General features: G+C 34.0%; 1 protein-coding gene and 1 long non-coding RNA gene across 4 annotated transcripts; both read right to left on the bottom strand.

The window, feature by feature from the left end:
- Positions 1-2138: 2138 nt before the first annotated feature.
- LOC123554195 (uncharacterized) lies at positions 2139-7006 on the bottom strand. 2 transcript variants are annotated; one of them, XR_008371737.1, is made up of 7 exons: positions 5690-7006; positions 5016-5190; positions 4059-4124; positions 3650-3781; positions 3213-3323; positions 2611-2685; positions 2139-2339 (listed from the first exon to the last, which is right to left on the bottom strand). It is a non-coding gene; the product is annotated as an uncharacterized LOC123554195 (long non-coding RNA). The 2 variants fall into 2 exon arrangements; XR_008371736.1 differs by having other exon boundaries at positions 5016-7006.
- A 196-nt stretch (positions 7007-7202) lies between these two features.
- LOC128558592 (uncharacterized) lies at positions 7203-21038 on the bottom strand. Of its 2 annotated transcripts, none has more exons than XM_053548369.1 (9): positions 18925-19999; positions 15860-16038; positions 15108-15222; positions 14636-14714; positions 14066-14236; positions 13513-13646; positions 13019-13079; positions 11867-12355; positions 7203-11057 (listed from the first exon to the last, which is right to left on the bottom strand). In XM_053548369.1, the coding sequence occupies exons 1-9, from the start codon at positions 19852-19854 to the stop codon at positions 11053-11055; spliced, it is 2163 nt and encodes a 720-aa protein (XP_053404344.1). In that variant the 5' UTR covers positions 19855-19999; the 3' UTR covers positions 7203-11052. The 2 variants fall into 2 exon arrangements, with proteins under 2 accessions (XP_053404344.1, XP_053404343.1); XM_053548368.1 differs by lacking the exon at positions 7203-11057 and adding an exon at positions 20890-21038 and having other exon boundaries at positions 11660-12355; positions 18925-19864.
- Positions 21039-21921: the final 883 nt, after the last annotated feature.

Genomic DNA, 21921 nt, shown 5'->3' with positions numbered 1-21921 from the left:
AGCCTGATATTAAAATAAACAGAAATTACAAATAGCCGCGCCGACGGCAGCTGTTTCTTCTGTGAATTATGATAAAGTCCACGTCATAAAGTCCGAACAAGTCTCTGAGATGCCGGAAATGGATCAAGCACTGAGTTGGGCCACTTAACGATTATATGAATGATGCGTTAGTGTAAAGAATCTAGTCATTATTACAAAAAAATAATTTCAAACACAATGCAGGTTAGAGTTTATTAGTGCGCATTTACTGCGACTGACCTGTGCTAGACTAATTAATTTGATAATTACTTACTAATAAACACTAACCTTTACGAAAAGTGGATTCGAAACTGCAGTAATAACATATAAACTGGTCAGTGACTGTTACGAAAACGAAAGAAATTATAACTATTACTTTTTAACTGTCAGTTGTCATAAAACAAAGTCAAATTATGGAAATATATGAATGAAAAGAAGTTTTGAATAGGCGTTCAGTTTTTCGACTAAGCGTTCAGTCCGGATTTTAGAAATAGCGATTAGTGGGCCAGTAATGTATCGACTAGTGGGACAGTGTAATCGGCATATATGTCTCAGAAAAACACATTTTCCTGAAAACGCATTCGTTACCATAGAGCCATGCTAGTATTTATTGATGCGTAAGATATTTATCTACGAAGTAGCAAAGGTTTCAATTCTTTGCAAAAGCTCAATATACATGTATTTCAAAGAATTGATAGTTTTATTACAAAATCGAACAAATACCCACACGTGATTTGACTTGAAATGAAGTATATTAAGAGTTTTAATAGGCGTGTTTGGTATCTACGTAAACAGTAGCTCTTAAACAATATGTAGATAAAAAATACACTTACTTTATGCGATATTAACGAAATAAACAACGAAAATCCAAGCCATCCGCGACAGCAAAAATTTGTGTTTTGATTTCTGAACGCCTAGTTTTTGGCGACTTCCGGTCGGGCGTACAGAGAGTCTATACACTGTGAAATTGCACTGAAATTGTCATTTTCTATCATAGTCTGACCAAACCAGTCCATTAACAGCCACACCTAGACAAGTTTCAAGTTTTACCCCTGCTCAACTTCTTGATTCCACTACACCAATTCAGTTCCTTCATTATTTCATATAAATAATGAAATCTTGAGTCCTCATTATCAGTACTTTAAGAGCTTTTCAATGATGTGAAAACCATATATAGTCATTTAGTATAACATGTCTTCTTACCAAAAATAGAAAAATATTGAGATGTTATGTTACATATAAGAAAAATAATCTGTACTGAAAATCATCACCCTCTGAAAATGCTCCCATGACAATTGCCGTTTAGCAATTACGCGTATGTAGACATTTTCTCAATGAATAAAACTAAAACCTTGAAATTCACAATGAATATTAATTTCGATGAAAATGGACTCGAAGGCAATAAAACTACGCCAAAAATATAACTGCCACATCCTCATATGACTCGTTATACCAAATTTCATCTGCAGCATGGAACTACATTATGAACAACTTCACATGTAACACTTAATAGTCCCTCTCTGTTTGGTGTAATCAGTTCATTACCATCATCAACATAAAAATATGTTCTAATATTGGGCTTGTTATTTGTATACACTATACACCAAGTCTTCGGTTCGTGTTTGTATCATTTATATAAGGTCTAACAAAAAATGTTTGTTTCCAGTAACATGCTAAAAAATTTAGGGTAGGTAGGTCGGTATTTTTTTAAATTCTTTTTGTTAAGTGGAACTTCGGAAATTATTTGTGTCAAAAATTGAATACAAATAAGGGAGTTAAGCCTTTAGAGCATCAGTTTACGCTTATTTCTAATATCACTGACAATGATTAAAGCATAAAATGTGCACTTTTGTTTAAATGGTGAAAAAAAATCTCCAAGGCCATAAAAACATTTAGGGTCGGGATACCGGAAACAAACATTTTGTTAAGGCCTTATCGAAAATTAAAAATTTGTGCACACCTATTTGGTATCAAAATTGAGCTTTGTATCGCCAAGGCGATATTTTATCATAAAGCCAATACGGAAAAGAATACAAATAGTGGTGAATTAATAGTGCAGCGTTTGGGAATATGGCCAGAACTGTATATAGTATTCTTTTAAAACAAACACCTGTTGGAGTGTCTATGAATTTTATTGTAAAAAATATAATTCAGAACTTCAAAATATTTTTTTTTAAACGCGATTTAGTGTTTAGTATGCAGTCAATTAACAATATAATATAAATATTTAAAAAAAATGCGATTCAGTGTTTAGTATGCAGTCAATTAACAATATAATATAATTAAAATATAATAATTGGCTTGTAGTTCCGTCTTGGCCTCTGAAATATAGAAAAAAAGACATGATGCTATTCTATAAAATTAGATAGTTCCTTCCATAGATATTCAAGTTAGATTTATATGTATTACAAACTTGACGCAACATTCGCTATCTACGCCTGTATTAAGATGATTAGATGTGTCATTTCACGAAGTTTCTTAATCTAATATAATTATAGTTATATAATTCGGCAAATATTCTTCGGAAGAGTACGGGATTTTTTAAAATAAAAGATGGAATGATATCTTTATCATACTTTTATCAATATTTACCTTAGAAACTAACTGTTGGTAGACCATCATCTGTAACGTTATCTGTAACGGTATCTCCAACAATGCCGAAGGCCTCTGCGATAAAACGAGTGATATTTATAAGAGGTGCTAAAACGAATATTTTAGATTTTACTAATTTAGTTAAACTTAAATGTGATGAAAACTTGACGCTTATTTGAAACACTCCCGAGTTCAATTCATGGAAAACCCAGTTCTAATATCTAGTGTCTAATTATGAGAAAGCATGATCGTCACCCAGTGGGGCTCAAACCCACCACCTTATGGTTGAGTGAGGCCACCACTACAATCAAATTAGATACGGGCATGAGGCTGTAACTGATTTTTTACTAAAACCGTGGCCACGTTTGGCTGAAGGTTATATTGTGAAATACCTAGTCAACGTGAAATTTTGATGCTAGATCAAAAGCTACAGGTGCAGTTGAAATCTACACCAAACCCTACGGATACGAAACATAGTGTTGGTGTGGCAAAAACAGTTACGTTCAATGCACGTATTGGTGAAAGAATTTAGTTCACGAGAAAAAAATAAGCTTTTCGGAAAATATTTGAAATATTATACAGCTAAAAACCAAGTAACTTACCCATAAATTATTTGATAGTTTTAGGTGTAGCGTTACGAATGGCAGAATGGTTGACGTCGGCTTCTGACACTACATTTGACAAACTGTCAGTTACAGCTATGTCAGCAATTTCTAAAAGAGACATATTGAACAGCTGTGAGTTACTCATTTGGCAGATGTTGTGTAAACACATTTACAGACTGGCATAAAATGCCTATCTTACTCTGAATGAGAAATAAAATGAAACCCATGTGAGGTACATGAAAGATGAAAACTGACGTCGCGTGATCTGTTTAGACCAATGGAAAGTAATATTGCAAGATGAGTTTTTAATTCAAGACAGGTGTGGTACGGTGATACTTTGAAAAAGAAAGCAAATATAGATTGGTCAAACCCAAAGGAAAATTTAACAAAATACAGCGCTTTTGATATTATCTAAGAAGGTTCAAGTCACTTACAGCTTATGATACTTGACGACAAAGACACGCCGTCGTCTGCTGATTTCTCCCTGATGGCTTTTGTGTTCTTTGGTGATGCCTTTCTCAGTGAGTCAGCAGTCTTGCGTATAATGCAAGACACGTATTCTCCAACTGAAAAATCAAATAAACACAAACTGTAAAGTCGAAAGAAGTTGAAAAAAAACAAAAACAAACGGATTATATGGTTACTCCAGATATGTATACAAGCATATATTGAAACTTGAACCGTTTACTAGCAGCCATGTTTGTAATACAAGCGTAATTTGATAAATCTGATTTTTTTTAAAAAAGGCATTTTTCTAACAAAGCAACATCGCGATAAGAATTTCGGTACCGAGTCGCACAAGGAACGTCTGTGAAATTATGTTTAATATTAAAAAGAAATTACCAAGTGTTTCAAAACCTTCATCCGTAGTTTCTGCTGGTAGTGCACTTTCAGCAACTACTGGATCGTCTGCAAAATAAGTTGATATTAGCAAAATTACCGCGAAAGAAAAACTGCAATCATCGTAGTTGGAAATAAAATCAAATATCGATGTCAATCCTTATTTTTTGAAAACGTAAATTGTTTCTATTTCAGTACGTATGATTACTTTTTATTGTATATATTAAAAACAATGAGTCCAGTTATTAACCACTGGGTTCGAAAACTGAAGAAAAGATATTGCATACTTTTGTTTTATAGTTTAAACCATATATTATCTAATACAGATGATAACAAAGTTGAAGCAAATGATAAGTTTTATTTCTTAAATTCTTTTTTTTCAGCTTTAGTTCAATAGTTTGTAATATATTTGCTTTGAATGCAGTTGCAATACTCTAGTTCAGAATGTACATGTGGTGCCTATGTTAATCTAAACAAAATAAGACAAATAAGAATTCTCAAAACCCATTATTTTGGGGGTAAGCTGTCACTTCAAGTGATGTCAAAACAAGAAGGTTACTGTTCCTCCATGATTGTTCAGGGCACCTCCGCGCTGGGCAATAATCTATACGAGTTCTACAAAACTTTTAAGACTGGCTTTTTAGAAATAGTGTGTTATAATGTCCAATCTATTTTTTTTTAAAATACATATAAACTTTTATAGTATATTTGATCCTAATTTACATCATTACTTTAATGTAGGCAGACAATTCATTGATCTTTAATTAAAAAAGTAAAAGCGATTCAGTTCCTATGGAACAGTCGCTTTCTGTCACGCTGTAACTATTTTGTAATTTCAAGAAATTGTCAATCCCTTTGGGGGGAAAAAGATGCCCATTTAAGTCACAATACTAATGACAGCAACACACACACAAGTTAATTAGCATTCATAGATAATTACGACTTTTATAACAAACAAACCTTTCACGACGGCCGTAGATGCCAGATTTTGAGGTACTACTTTGTTGGACTTGTAAGGAGCTTTCCTGACGACCATTTCACGAGTCCCTGTTTCATTTAACAAGGTTTCTGGGTCAAGTTCTGCACCCTTTCTGGGATAGAATCTTTGGCGGAAGCGATTTCTCAATCTCGCCCACTGTTTAAAATGCAAAGTGTGTTTATTGGTAATGTTGATTATTACATGTGAGTTGCTACTTTCAAAAAGGGTCACCCTGTGACTGTGTTTCATGAGACTCAGTTGACGTTTACAACCCTCACTATTTTCTTCTTACTTACTTCAATTTATATTCTCTCAACTAGAATATTGATGGGTAGCGTACTCGAAAATCTTTCAGGACGATTTCAATTAAGAATTCAGGTAGACTCAATATTTGTAGCAATTGTGTAAAATGACAACGTAAGATAAGATAAATATGGTCTTACATGATGTTAAACAAACTACTTTATTTTTATTTTTACAGCTTTTATGACTTTTTCCCATTTTCAAATTTTCTAATCAAACTCACTGCGAAAATTCCGCCTGATATGCATCTAGATCTAATTCAAAACTCACTAACAAGCATGCGAGATTTGTAGAGCTGTATCATTATTACAAGATCAATTTAATTGCGAAATAAAGAAATAATCCCACTTACCCTTTCGTTGCATGACTTCTTAAAACTAATGAATCACGCAAAACACTGGTGTGACATAAAGAGGTAAAACAGTGTCGAGTACAAAACTGAATTCAACACAGAAATAGAATTACAACTGAAAAAGCTGAAAATTATTATGTCAGTGGTTGCTAGTGCCCATAAATGGCACACTTGGCTATTCTCGCTATAGTATAGGTACACATGTAATAAACAGGTAAATACACAGGAGATCCTTTCGCCCCGTCCAAATATCACACCCTATAAACGACTGTATTTCCCCTCTTCCTCTTGCGAGTGATCAAAACAATAAACTGACATCTAAACGTTGAAAAACAGCATTTTAAAGTGACTGATTTGCTTTAAAGGTATATATATTTACATTTTATTAGAACCTGAACATGACTTGTTTCTGTATATAATGTGCTAGTCTGATGACAGGTAGAATTATAGCAAAAAACTCGATTGATCACTGATTTTGTCGAGAAATTATACATTGTCAGCGTCAAAAGTACTTATTTTCTTGCTTGAAGAATGACCTATATGTAAATTCCACTGTTTCATGGATAAAGAAACAAAACTAGTTTAGTAAAATGAAATAAAACCATTGATAAATACTCGAATTTGTTTATAACCGTAAAGGAAAGAAAATTCAATGCTATTCCCGACTGTATGCATGCTTGCTTAATTTCTGTACAAGTGCTTGTGAGTTTGATATAAAGACTGTATGCCTGTTTGTGAGTGACTTCTTTAAAAAACATCGGCGTTTCCTATGCTCCTGTAGTATTTCTTCATATTTAGAACCCGCAAACAATGTTTGAAGGAGGGTGGTATAAAGCAGTCACCATGCGGTCTGTCTGTTCGATCTGTTTGTATATGTGTCCTCATATATTTAGTCGTGCAATTTCTTCAATGCTATTGCACCTACCTTTCTCAAAGTTTTCATACAAACATCGGCCATATGTAGTTAATGTCCATCTTATTACTTTCCTTTTTCTTTTTAAAGTTACACTTAAAGGTGAAACATGGTCTGTGTTTCGTATCAGTGCCATTACGTCTTTATGCATTAAGGGATTTTGAAATAACTTGACACAAATGTTCACCATCATGAGACCGTAATGCGACAATGTGTCTCATACAAGACTATATTTTCTAGAATTTCAAACCAACTAATATATAATCGGAACTGCAATTAATAACATGCGAGAATATGAACAGTAAATGGGGTGAAGCGGCGCGAGATTAAATCTACTAATCCTTTGTGGATCGCTTTCTTGACAGCGTCGCACAGTAATCAGCTTTATTTTAGTTTTGTCTTTGTATTTGCCATAAACACATGAACTTAACATGAACCTTGTCTTATTTTACTGAAAATACATTCTGCGAATGAAATAAGTCCCCATTTTACAAGCAGAAGTGCCATTAGAGAAAAATGAGGGTCTATTACCTCACCTGAGCAAGAAGTGCTCTAGAAGAGCTTTTGTGACTATCCTGTGTCCGTCGTCTGTCGTTGTCGGGTATTTTTCCCCGATATCTGGAGTAATGGTGTTTTTTACCTTTGTACAAGAATAAGGGTAGCATTAATAACCCTGACAATTACAGGGGCATAACTATATTAAGCTGTTTTGGAATGTTGTTCACATCTTTATAAAACACTAGGTTAAACACTTTTGAGGTCAATAACATATTGTGTGAAGAACAGGCTGGATTTAGAAAACATTATAGCCCTGTTGATCATATATTTTCTTTAAAATTGTTAATAGATATGTATTTTGTCAATAATAAAAAACTGTACTGTGTTTTTGTGGATTAACCAAATTTCCCTCAACTCAGTCAATCGTATTGCTCTGTGGCGAAAGATTCTAAGTTAAAATATTGATGGTAAATGTTTTAAAATTATTCTCAACATGTATGATAAAGCGAAGTCTTGTGTAAAATCAAACAATACTCTGTCTGATTTTTTTTGTGATACAGGAGTTAGACAAGGTGAAAATCTCTTTCCTATTCTATTTTCTTTATTCTGGAATGATTAATAGCTTTTTGTCTAGTAAATTTCATGGTCTTCAGTTATTTTCTGGTAATGCTAGTCATATATTAAGTGATAACGATTTTGAAGTTTTCTTCTTCAAGTTATATTTGCTATTATATGCTGATGACACAGTCACCTTAGCAGAGACCCCTAATGACCTCCAGTCAGCTCTTAATGCTATGTCAGAGTATTGCACCTCATAGGGGCTAAAGTTGTCATATTTTGGAAAAATAAGAGAGGTATATGTAATGCTTAAGTATTTCAATTTGAGAGTGGTAATATTTTAGAAATTGTTGACTACTTCTCATACCTAGGTATTCAATTTTCATTCAATGGCAAGTTCGGTAGAACTGAGGCTCATTTAGTTGATCAAGCACGCAAAGCTATGTTTGCAGTTATTAGTAAATTCAGGAAGTTGTTTTTAACTATTTATTTGCAGTTGCACCTTTTCGATACCATGGTTACTCCTATTGTCTTGTACGGCTCAGAGGTATGGGGGAGGGGTTGAAAATTTAGATATTGTTGATATATTTCAGTTGAAATATATAAAACTTATTTTAAATTTGAAGCAGAGTACCCCTAATAACATGTTGTATGGTGATCTTAGTATTTTACCACTTTCGAGTCGTATTAAATGTAGAGTGTTAACTTTTTGGAGTAAGTTAATAAACTCCAAGGAAAATAAAATTTGTAATATTTTGTACAGAACTTCTCTCACTGTCTCACAGACGAAACAAGAAATTTAACTGGTTATGTTATTTTAAAGACATTCTTGATTCTCTTGGTATATCTAATTAGTCGTTAGATCAGAAGATTCGCTCTTGTAAATCCTTCAAAAATGTTGTTAACACTTGAATTAAAAATCAGTTTATACAAAACTGGAACTATTCAGTTAATAACCCAAGCAAATGTTTAAATTATAGAATGTATAAACACGAATTTGTATTTGTAAAATATTTCAAGCTTTTACCTTTTGACCTTAGCCTTAGCAAGTACTTGTCATTTGTGTAACAGTAACATATTTAGGAGATGAATTTCCTTTTTATTACAAAGATATATTTCAATGTTGATAACAAATGTAATATATTTTTTCTATCAATATAATATTCATCTATATATTTAATATATAGATGAATATTATTTTAAATATCCAGATACTCTCAAATTTTCTGACCTTATGAACAATTACAATAAGAATACTTTGTTAAAACTGGCTGTTTCCTGTAAGAAAATTATGTCTGCTTTTAGATAAATAGTTAGTTTTCGTCCTCCACATCATCAGTTACTTCTGCAACGAGGTTTTACATGTCAATCTGATTTTGTTACTATGACTTGTTATTGTTACAATTGTTGTCAGAGGCCCTTATGAGCATTGACTTGATTAATAAATTGTAAACTGTAAAAAGCAATGAAAACGACCAAATGCGCAAGGACATATTCCTGGCGTGTGTGCGTTATCACTATCAAATGCAAACTATTTCTAACATGAGAAATAGCGGTAATTCTTGACAGTCAGTAAACATGACGGCTGTATTTGTAACGATTACATGTTTATTTTATTATTGAGAAACGGGGTTAAACCATTAGGCCATTCAGCTATTTTGTGCTGCTTTTGAATCTTGTTGACTGATTCACCATGAAGTTAACTCTGAATTACTAATAAGGACTTAATCGACTTTTCCGATAATATATTCGTTACCCTTTTCTATTTATACGTTCATCCGCAGGATACTTGCGGGTGAAATAGTTTTGTTTGTTGTTTTTAAATCAGAGGATCATTTTCCTGCTGACGGACAGACAGACGGGGGGTCAACCTATAGTCCTCTCCTGTCTTATCTCACTGATATTTTGAAATCGTAAGGTAACATTACTCCGTGTGATTTCCATAGGGAATCGACAATTAATTTTTTTGCAAGACATGGTAGGGACCTTGTGTATACATTCAGTTTCTAATTCGTATTTCATGATAGTATATGTGTGTAAAGCCAACTCTGAACACTTGCATGTAAACGATGCTGAAACATTCAATTAATTATTTAATTAAGTAGGATAGCGAGTCACAGACACTCGAATCCAACCACCCCCCAATGGATTACTATAAGTATCGCATGGGGGTGGGGGTGTTGGGTTCGACATTTAATGACATTATAAACATGACGACTGATCAGAAGAAACAATTTTGTATGCATACTTTTTATTTCATTTACGCATTTTAAGGACATAAATCGCCTTTTGTAATCGCAAGATGGAATACAGTATCACTCGCAAATACGAATTCAGATCAAATATCAAAATTGGCAAGCCGGCATACAGTAAATGTTTTTTCACCGACTAGAGAAAAATTAATTTCATTCAAAAACGCAACAGAAACAAAACATTTTATTTACATACATTTATGGAGTATGCATACTTATTACAGAAAACATGATGGATAATTGGATTACAAATCAATCTGGCGTGATATTCATCAATTTCGTGACTTGGTCGAGAGAATTTTCATGCAGTGAGTGTGATCAGTCAACATTTTTTAAACATTACCTGTCAGTTGCATTTATTATATCATCATATTCACATATTTATGTTAGACTTATCGTTTAACTTAAATACACATACAGTGTAAAGTCAAATAATGAATTTAATGACGATTCTTACCTTTTCCATGTCATTTTATTGTTTTGATCACTCGCAAGAGGAAGCGGGAGATACAGTCGTTTATAGGGTGTGAATATGGATTATTACGACTGTGTACTCGTCCAATAGAATTCAGGATTGTACTAAACCTCATAATATATACGAATTTTAATTTTGGCATTCGGCCAGTCAGAAATGTTTTTCGCTATAAATAATTAACCATATTGTAAGTATCTTTGATACAGGAAATCCATACTCAGCTCTATCAGAAACTTTACATTATAATGAGACCCGTTTTTCTAAATAATTTTGCATCAGAATTTTTTACTGCTGGCGCATTCTAATATTACATCGTTATAAAAATATGATATATACCAGCAATGAAATCACTTTTGTAGAAATAATTCGTTTTTGCACACTCTAATCTGGTTTTCATTGATTCACATTGTGTATAGACAAAATTCAAAATACTTGCTACAAAACGAAAACAATTTCGGAAAAGTGCCACGTTTTCCGATCCGGTGGCGTGTTGTCTTGTGGTGTCGCGTTATCACGCTATAGGGTGTGAAATGTGATATAATTGTTTCTTCGTACATGCATGGCGCCAAATGGTAGATCGTCCCGCTCCTTCGTTCATACACGCCAGGGCCGGAAATGGTAATACGTCTTGCGGAAGACTTCTGTTTGGGCGGAAAATGTTGGCGAATTAGTCTGCAAAGCGAATAACCAATTAACTATGTGTGTAAATGAATCAAGACAGTTGTGCAATGAGATATTTCGTTTTAAACATGCTATCAAGTACAATATTGATCAAATTGAAAGCGCTATTTCTAGATGCATATATGGCGCTAAATATCAAGTCGACGTGACGCCAATATGATATCGTTGTGATGATTTAAGCATTGCTAGTCGTATTAGAATATGCATTCTAATACGCTTGTCTCTGTTAAAACACGCTTACGTTAGAATGACGTCACGTTAACATGCGGACGTCAATGTTTTTGTTGCGACCAAGAAAGAGCGCTACTATTATTTTATCTACTGTTTTAGATTAAGGCCATATTAGAATCGAAATAATTTATAGCAAAAGTGTTTTAACACTATTTATACACTCGGGCGGTAATACGTCGTACAAATAATTTCACTGCGCCCTCGTGAAATTATTAAGCCCGGCGTATAACCACCCATCGTGCATAAATAGTGTTAAAGCACTCTTTTGCTATAAATTATTTCTTAAATAACGTCAGGTCCAGCATTCTTTGCTTATAGGCAAACGATTCGGGACGTATTAAAATAATAAGTTAACGCACCTGAACATGACAATCTACCGTTTATTTTCTGATCAATAAAAATCTTACAATATAACCAATGAATTTGGAGTTTTCCATCTTTTAAGGTATGAATGATATAACAATTGGTCGCATGAACATTCACTATAAAAGTGTAAAAGATTTACCGCCTCTGTGATAGAAAGGTTTCTATAGTTTTGTTTTATACATATTAAACAATGAAATCACTACCTTCTGTAAACATTGTCTTTTCTGTTAAAGATAAGGATTGCAAAGGAGTAGTTGTTGTTTTCAGATTGTTTTCTGAACCACACTGGCTATAAATTCTAGAGGAATCAGGATAATCCTCAGACGTACTTGTGTCTAAACTATCTGGTGGGGTTAAAGATCTAGAACTGTATCCACTAGATCTACTGTGTGCTCCGTCATTAAATCGAACGGCATTTCTCTCCGATGTATTACTTTCTTGTGATGAGGAAATTGAATCTTCACTTGATTGAGAAAAAGACGTTTCAGAATTGTCAGAATCATCATTAGATGCAATACTACCACCGTGTATCATATTGGTAGTAGATCTAGAGGTGGTTTCTGAAATATTCTCTGGAACACATTCCGACGTGTCTCTGGCTTGCAGTTCGGAAGCTGGCAGTTCTTCAAACACACAATTGCTAGTTTGTGCTTTAACCTGTCCACTCTCTCGGTCATAACCGAGGTACTGATCTGAAATGATTAAAAAAACATGTGTCTACAAGCATTTCAAGTAGGAGGTATAGGATTCATCAAAATATGACAATGTAGCTTAACACACTTACTGAATGGCTTGCCACTCAATAGTCAAAATGTCCACAGGACAAGTGTCAATTGTTTTAAACTTTTTAACAGCAAGCCAAATAACATGACATCAGTGAAGTAAATTTTCATATCATTTTCTATAAATTTTAACTTTAGCCGAACAAAATTTAGTGCACAAACTACGGACCGTCGATTTATATTGTGAGCAATGTAATAATTACTATTGTTGCACTGTCAGGAAACCAAAATAGCCCCTTGTGGACATTATAAGTTATTTCTCATTTACTATTAAAGGAGTTTTTTGCTTAACAATAAATTATTAGATATAGATCTTAATGCAAAAACGACGTATTACATAATATCTACAAAGAACAACCGCCTGGTCGAATATAATCTCCCTATTCTAATAAACAAGTGTCTTCAGTTATTTTAATCAACCAGAGGTTATTCTATATATCATGCTGTGCGTCTTCATAGATATAACTACATGTATACAAGGCCCTTCATATTACTCATTTATCTTATTGTACTGCTTATCAATTAACTTTGAAGCCATCTTATGAAAACTAAATTTTCATTAGAATCCATTACCTTTGAATTGGAAACGAATGTTACTTCCTGAAGTTATCATCTTAAACCATTCTGGCTTGTTCTGCAAATGAAGAGAATTTCTAGTAAACCATTCATATTGATTTCATTGTTCATACACAGCAGCTATGTGAACTGTACGCATACAATTTTGTAAATGTTATTCTTTTAGATTAGACCAAATGATTACGAAAATGTGTGCGATTTTTAACTCTTGTATGGGAATGCATGAACTTAGAATCTGGACTAATTTCCATTTCTTATACATGTAAATAAAACTAAGGTAGTGAAAGCACCCCGATTTTATCACTTAGCCATGCTTGATGTTAACGCCTTCCCGGTTCAGAAAGGCAAAGGTACTCTGCTTACTACGCAAACAAACATTTTACACAACAGTATGTGATTTAGATATTTTCAGATATATTATTTTTCGTATTCTCTAGTTTAAGAAAAGTACATTCATTCATCTGAAGTAAACCAGTGAACAATGAAAATACCTTTAAAATTATGTCATTGGTTCTTTGATTTATACCAATGTACCACATCATTGTCTCATCAGAGAGAGCCGCTGCAAAATCTATATGCCCTTCATTGTCAACTAGCTTGTAAATGCAACGTTTCCATATCACCTCTTAAATGAGAAAAGCAGAAGTACATGATTTAAAGACATGTAAAATTTAAACAAAGAAAAACTTGTGTTAAAATGTCACATATCTGCTTTCTTAGCCATTTTCATTTCACTTGATAGGAATGTACATTTGTATAGCTTTATTAGCTTCGTAACTCTCGGTGCTTCGAACATTTTGGCATTTTAGGAACAGATTTATGTAGCATAAATATAATCACGGGAAGCCGGCTGACCAATATAGCGGTAAATGCAATACACATACGCTTATCGCGCATAATTAGTAATACCAGGGGCCTGGATCGAGTTCAATGCCACACCGACACAATCATAGATAATTTAAATGCATGAGATTTGTATAGTTTCTTCTAAGGTATTGCATTTGAACTGGAAATATTAAGACGTGATAAGGTGATACAACGTACTCGTTTTGTCCGGACTGTCATTTTGGAGTATATCAACACATATTCCTCTATCAGAAATGTCCAGATATTTTTGTGTCCCGGGTACTTTGTAGATATGTTTGCTCTTCGGCATTTCATACCTCTCCCCTTTAAATCTCTTATACTCGGGATATTCGACCACTGGACCTTCGTCTGAAAAAGATATCCGAGTGGAAAAATATAAAGCCTATTCGTTAGCTTGTTGTTCAATATCTAAAATGATTGTTTATTTGTATTTGTTATAACGTTGAGGAGTTTAGTACCCGTTAGAGTTGTTCTATGCAGAGAGAAAATAAAGCACATATGATATTTTACTAGTAGTAAAGCAATGTGTTAATATTGCACATAGAATGGTTAGAGCGAAAGAGGTCTAAATGCATATGAATAACTAGCATATATAAAGATGACTTTAGTGTAGAGATAAAATGTAAGTCAGACTTCTTTTTCGCAACTTATGATGTAATGATTCCATATTATCATGCAAGGAAAAAAGCCTTAAATACGAATATCAGGCGAATAGGTACTTCCTTCGAAAAGAAATAACAGGATTACCAGGTGATTTGTCTGCGGTAAGTATCGCACTTGTTTCTATCCAACTCCACTTCTTCTTGGTTTTCACTCTGCGTACCACCTGAATGAAAATAATTTAAGATACGTCTTAAACATGGTTGGAGCGTACAACTTTATTGATTGTCTGCAATTAAAATGGAAAACAGGGACACACATCGAACAGGATAAGCCACATTCAAAGAACACAGCCGCTCATACATCACTGCACATAGAAATATGGGTATGTGTAATTGTATACACATACACAATGGATGAGAAATGTACCATTGCAAACGTAGCAAACAAATGCAAGTACCTACGAGGAAGATTCACATTGAGTACAGCCTCGGAGCGATCAGTGGCAAAACACTACTGGGGAATTATTTTGATATTACGGCTGTTATCATCCTTAAAGCATTACACATAGCTGCTATATTCTTGATAAGAGGAAAACATTCAGAAAAGTTTCACCTACCAGCAAAAGCCTTGTTTTTCCATCCACCTGAACATGGTGAAAAATATTCAGAACTTCTGTGTGCGTTAGTACTGGGACAAATACATCGTTCACAAGCACCAGTTCGTCATTGTCCCTGCAAGAGGCAATCTTATAAATGACTAACTACGTTCTTAAAGTTTCATTTTTTTTTTTTTTGTATATTCCTCTAACTTTGGTTTTACATGTTGTTTTAAGTAAGAAGTTTGAGCTATTCATTTTAGTAGTATACAGCTGTAAGATTTTTTTTTCTTCCTTTCAAATGTAATTTCTATTCATTTCTCTGGTAGATGCATCATAGTTGTCAAGAAACGTTAAGTAATTCCGTGTCCTCCTTGGTGGCCAGATTTATAACATGTGGGTACTCGACTTTATATTGTCTCGTTTTAAAGCAGTAATGAATATCTCTGCGTTTAACTTTAATTGTCAGTAATATTGTCTGAGCGTACACTATCAAATTCGTCAGGGGAACTTGATTGTTTTAAACAATTGAGCCGCACCATGAGAAAACCAACATATAGTGCATTTGCGACCAGCATGGATCCAGACCAGCCTCCGCAGTCTGATCAGGATCCATGCTGTTCGCTTTCATAGCCAGTTGCAATAAGTGAAACCGTAAGCGAATAGCGTGCATTCTGACCAGACTGCGCGGATGCGCAGGCTGGTCTGGATCCATGCTGGTCGCAAATACACTATGTTGGTTTTCACATGGCGCGGCTCAATTAGAGTCTTACTCTATTCTCATTTGCCCGGCAGGTTCAGTAGGAACCACGTGCACCAGTAAATGTCTATGGTAGACAGATCCATCTCGTTTCTTTTCTATGAAGGTCCACAATTTTGCGCCGAAATCATCACCCTCGGGTTTGTCTGCATTTTTATGCGGGATAACAATATTTGACTCCTGGTCTGGTTTCTGAAATTAAAGTATATTTAACAGTGCATGCAACTGTAATATTGTTTAAGAGTGAAAAGTTGAAAAAAATGCCTATAACACTTATATTTCTATTTTGTAACTATAGAAAACTATAGTTATTGCAAAACTGAATACAACCATATGTAATGAAAATATGCTTCTGTTTCATTTTATATTCCAGAAGATTGTAAACAAATAACATAATTACAAGATCATTTCTTAACAAACATGTTAAAATAAACTTACATAAAATAAAATATGTGCGTATTGATTTAAGTAAAATATTAGTACAGCTAAATAAAATGATATGGATAGTAAAATAGTTTCCGGTTACAGTTGTAGGGTTAACATTTAAAGTTCATGATAAACACTTGAATAGATGTTGTCATTGCGATTTAAAATGTGACATGATTTATATTAATACATGCCGTGTATCGACTGAGTCATCCAAAACGTCGTAAAATCGATGTTTGGGAAACCATTGTTTATATTTCAAAATAAAAAAGACATGTCACGTTACAGGGAAACCGTGCTGAATGTCAGTTTGATAAGTGCATACACTACATGGATTATAGAAAGTATTATTTGTTATAAATTCCAACAGATTTACCAAGTCCTTGTGCCCTGAAAGAAAACACTTGGTCATGACGCGGTTTGAAAATAAACAAGAGCCATGTTAGACATAGCCAATCCCCCCGCCGGGCATATTATAATTGAAGGCTAAAGTTCCTGGCAAGTTAGTGTCTGAAAGTATTAATTTTGGGGAAAACTTTGAAGAACCGTTTCGTTGTGGTCCGCATCAGGGGTTTTAAAGATGTGGAAGAAAGAATAAGTCATTGTTGAGGTGGTTTACTGCTAAATTTTATTAATTTTCATGAACAGTATAGCTATGATGTTTTTCTATATGGCTACTGTAAAAAGAAGGAATGGAAAGCTAACAGGGAACAAGAGTGCCAGAATGTCACAATATACGCCCGTCACGGCAAATTTCTTTACTCTATTTGCAAATGGAATTTTAATTTTGTGGTTGTTTAGTAATCATTGTAAGTCTTTTGTTTTTCTTAGTCCACAAAAAAACTCCTTACCAGGTAGAGATATCTTAAAATACTCCTAAAATTGGAAAGTAACATCCATGTTGTACCACAGAAAAGTGGTCTTGTTTTTTCCCTACGGTCAATTATAAAAATGTTACAATATAAGTTATTTATAGTAACAACTAAGGGAAGTTAATCTTAAAAAAAAAAAAAAAAATTGTAAGTCCACACAAAAATATTTACCAGGTAGAGATTAGTCAAAATACACATCAAAATTGGATGTAGCATGCATGTTGTACTACAGAAAAGTGGTCTTGATTTTTCCCTACGACTAGTAATGAAAAAAGTTACAATAAAAGCTATTTAAAGTAACAACAAAGGGAAGTAATTCTAAAGAAGGGAACTGCGCATGACACTTCGTCTCATGATGGTGTATAATTGTGCCAAGTTACATCAAAATCCCTCCATGCATGAAGAAGAAATGCTTTGGACAAAGTCATTCTTGTATCTGACCTTTGGCCTCTAAGTGTGACCTTGACCTTAGACCCAGGGACCTGGATCTTGCGCATGACACTCTGTCTCGTGGTGGTGAACATTTGTGCCAAATTATATCAAAATCCCTCTATGCATGAAGAAGAAATGCTCCGGACAAGGTTTTCATTCTTGTATCCTTTGACCTCTAAGTGTGACCTTGACCTTAGACCTAGGGACTTGGTTCTTACGCATGACACTCCGCCTCGTGGTGGTGAACATTTGTGCCAAGATATATCAAAATCCCTCCATGCATGAAAAAGATATGCTCCGGACAAATTTTTTTTTTAAGAAAATATGATAAAGGGGAATAACTCAAAAAATAAGCAAGGTAGAGTTATTGTTCTTGCACAATGCACTTCCTCCCAATGTGTTCTATCAGTGTATGAAGTTTGAAGAAAATCCCTCCAATACTTTTGGAGTTATGCTCCGGACAAATTTTTTAAGAAAATAAGATAAAGGGGAATAACTCAAAAAATAGGCATGGTAGAGTTATTGTCCTTACACACTGCACTTCCTCCCAATGTATTCTATCAGTGTATGAAGTTAGAAGAAAATCCCTCCAGTACTTTTGGGAGTTATGCTCCGGACAAACTTTTTTAAGAAAATAAGATAAAGGGGAATAACTCAAAAATAGGCAAGGTAGAGTTATTGTTCTTGCACACTGCACTTCCTCCCAATGTGTTCTATCAGTGTATGAAGTTTGAAGAAAATCCCTCTAGTACTTTTGGAGTTATGCTCCGGACAAAGATCGTTGCGGACGCACGCACGGACGGAGAGCATTTCTAATATCCCCTTCGCCTTTGGCGGGGGGATAAATAATGATTTCGGAAAGCATTTATCAAAAACGAAGTACGTTTGATTCAGTTATTATCATGATATGTAAAGTTCTTTTGTAATACTGCGACAAAGTTTAGTTTTAGTAATTCCACTCTCAAACACTTAAAATACATTGTTGGTAAATTAACTAATAATGAATGTTATAATTTGTATTCAATTATATTTAAAGCGTTTCAAATACACCATTTATAATACAGAAAACTTCGTTTTCTAGAAGTTCAGTTTTAGAGCATACCTATTTTTTTATCAGTTATACGTTTATTGTTTTGCTTGTAAAAAGAGGCCGTAATAATACTTGTGTTAAGATCAAATGTACATACTTCTGAATTAAAACAGGTATCAAACCATTAAACCAAGTATATAAACCATAAAAACGTGTTAAAGTAATTGAAAATGTCCAGGTCAAAAGTTGAAAAGTAACATCTTTGGTGAACTTTCTACATTTTGCATTTAAGCGCTATCAACTGTGGTGTTTACTTACCTGTTTTCCAGTATGTATCATACAAAAGTATATCGTCTTGTGCTGAGTCGGCAACTGTCTGGGACTCATGTCCACGTAATCATCAGGTACTTGTTCCGGCGCGTGTTCAAGCATCTCCTCTTGGAGATCTTTAGTGTATATTACATCCATTTCAACGCTGTGTTGCGTTCCTAGTTTCTGCGTTTTGAAAAGTCTCTCTGTTTTTATACGATCAAACTGACTTTCACTTTTAGAGTCACTTATATCTATGTCATTGTTTGTATCTTTAGGTAATGCTACTTGATCATCTGTTGAGACTGGAATTACGTTTGAAACACCTTTCATAATTAGGCTACTACTAGCGGCTGAAACATTTCCGTCTATAGAAGTAATACCTATCTTCTTACTATCGACATTTTTCCGGACGCACTGGCCACTACACTGTCTCTTTGAACTACTTGTGTTCTTAGTCTGTTTGCTTTCTTTGGTTGTTCTATACTGACAAGTTTCAGGTGTAAACCCAAAGCCGGCTGGTAATTTCATTGAACTTTCCGTGTAATTGCTTTTGAATGAGTCAGGTAGAGTACAGACGCATGTGTCGGCGTTTGTATCTTGTTCAACCTTTTCAGCGTCAGTTTCTAGAAAATTTTGTTTTACCGACAATGTCTGGGAAATGCCGTTTTCTCTGCGTGTCCCCGTCTTTTTATTTTCAAGACGGCTTTGTTGAAGGTTGCCAACTGCAAGCTCGCTGTCTTGTTGAAGATTGTCAGGTGCGAGCTGACCGTCTTGTTGAAATTTGACAGCTGCAAGTTGACTGTCTTGTTGATGTTTATCAGATGCAAACCGACTGTCTTGTTGAAGATTGTCAGACACATGCTTATAGTCGCCCGTTTGCGACTTTTGTCTTTTGATAGCACATGCCTTCTGCTGTTGTCCTTTAAGTCTCTTCATCTTAAATAAGCTGAAATGTACGCAAATGTATGCATTACTAGTATTTTCAAAGTCTATTCACTACATACGCTATAACTGATATTTTTATATACCGTTATGATCAACATGACTAATCAGTTAGCCTATAATAGATATTAGTTATATCTTATCTCAAACAATTTGTGAAAAACCAAGTCCTGAAAAATTCCTTACTCCGCCAACCACGCTGAAATAATGTGTACAATGTCTAGTTTTATCAGTGTTTAAATACAATAATCTTGTTTGAATAATACATGCTAATCTAACTCCTACGCGGTGGGTTTTCCAGAAGATAAATATCGGTGATTTTTGTAAATATATGAACAAACTTGCCATTAATAGTTCGGCTTATAAAATGTTAGTAGGACCACACCTTCTTAATAAAAACAAATTTACATTATCATATTTAATTAAATATCTTTGAAATATTTGTAAATTTCAAATACTGATTTAAAGGACTAGTATTTCATATTTAATATGATAGAAAAACTACTAAGACATAATTCCCATTAATTATCTCCGTGATACTGAAAAATCAGAATAACTAGTACTTACAGTAGCAGTTTATAAGAAATTCTGTCGATGACGATTAAATCTACGATATCTCCAAAATAACTGTTCAAATTATCTTTGAATTCATTTCAGTTAACTGCTAAAATAACAAGATTTTTTCAAGATTTTCAAGATTTTTTTACTTCATATAAACTCCATATCGCAAAATACCGAATAAGTTTATGGTGACAGCAATCGAATGTTAACAATATAGACAGTAACCGTATAAATGTGTGCGACGGGTAACACAATCAAACTGTAAACATTATCCAAAAACGAAAGTTGACAAGATAACAACAGTGGATTTTATGTGCTTTTTTATTTATATAATAACAAGACCTGGTTTTTAAATAAAACAAAAATAAACACAATAAATATTAACGCTAAATATTGTGTACAAGCCATGTTTTCTATTAATGCGGATATTTACAATTATAACAAATAAATGAATACACAAATTCTTACCTTTTAATCCGTACCGAAGTGTAATATCAACTATCTTATTCCATTTTTATCCATTTAAGACTTGAGATAGGAAAATCCAGTCACATATAAATAGTAACAATATATCTGCGGTTAAGGATATTTATAACAACGTGTCATATCTTAAGCGTAAAAGATTTGATCTTCAATACCATTTGTACTATGACGGTATTTTTGTCCATACCATTTTGTTGATATATACAAAGTTTCATCAGAACTGGATGGAAACTGTAGGAAAAGTTACACATGGTACACATGTAGTTGTATATTGTCCGTTGGCATAACTCTAGAAAAGTATTCGAAAGTGATGTTCGGTGACGTCTTTTACAAAGTTTTATTTTAAATGGATTGAAACTGTAGTGGGAGCTGATATCACTAGATACATATGTACTTGCTAAATCCTAAAAAGGATAATAACTTAAGAAATAAGCGGACACAGAGATCTGGAAAATATATCCGCTTCATGCTGATGATGAGTACAAAGTTCTGATTGAAATGAGTGAAAATCAAAGAAGGAGTTAAGAACACAAGAAACTGTTGCAGACAGACAGTTCAAACTATATGGCACTGTGGGTATAAGTGTAGGGATAACGCATGTTTTTTTTCGTGTTATAACGTCTGCAGAATCCCGAGGGATTCTGCAGATGTTATAACACGAAATGAACATGCGCTAACGCTATTCTAGCATAAAACGCGGAAAAATACTAATAAATGAATACATCCTACCTCAACGTCATTAAATTTCCATGAAATGCGCGGGAATGTCTGAGTTGTTTTTTACGTTGACGTCATTTTGCTTTGAATTATCCGTTTGGGGCCGAATGACGTTTACACTTTGCCACGGAACTCGCATATATAAAACGGTGTTATAACAGCACGTGAGCGCGAGAATCTCTCTGTTAACACACGTTTTCTCTCCTGTTAAAACACCCCCGAAATGTGACAATAACAGCAGTTTTATGCTAGAATATGTATTCTAGCATAAAACTGCTGTTCTTGTGTTTTATCAGGAGA

This window comes from Mercenaria mercenaria, chromosome 7 (genome assembly GCF_021730395.1).
Source record: "Mercenaria mercenaria strain notata chromosome 7, MADL_Memer_1, whole genome shotgun sequence".
Classification (NCBI taxonomy): Eukaryota; Metazoa; Mollusca; class Bivalvia; order Venerida; family Veneridae; genus Mercenaria; species Mercenaria mercenaria.
Note: the sequence above shows the minus strand (reverse complement) of the source record. Positions and strands in the feature narration are given on the sequence as shown.

What these genes read in the sequence shown, in the direction of transcription:
- LOC128558592 (XM_053548368.1), bottom strand. Translation starts at nt 19,854, where the DNA reads ATGAAGAGACTTAAAGGACAACAGCAGAAGGCATGTGCTATCAAAAGA. An exon ending in TGATACATACTGGAAAACAG is followed by an intron (nt 16,039 to 18,924) that starts GTAAGTAAACAC and finishes CTTTAATTTCAG; the next exon opens with AAACCAGACCAGGAGTCAAA. An exon ending in CATTCGTTTCCAATTCAAAG is followed by an intron (nt 12,356 to 13,018) that starts GTAATGGATTCT and finishes TAATCATTTCAG; the next exon opens with ATCAGTACCTCGGTTATGAC.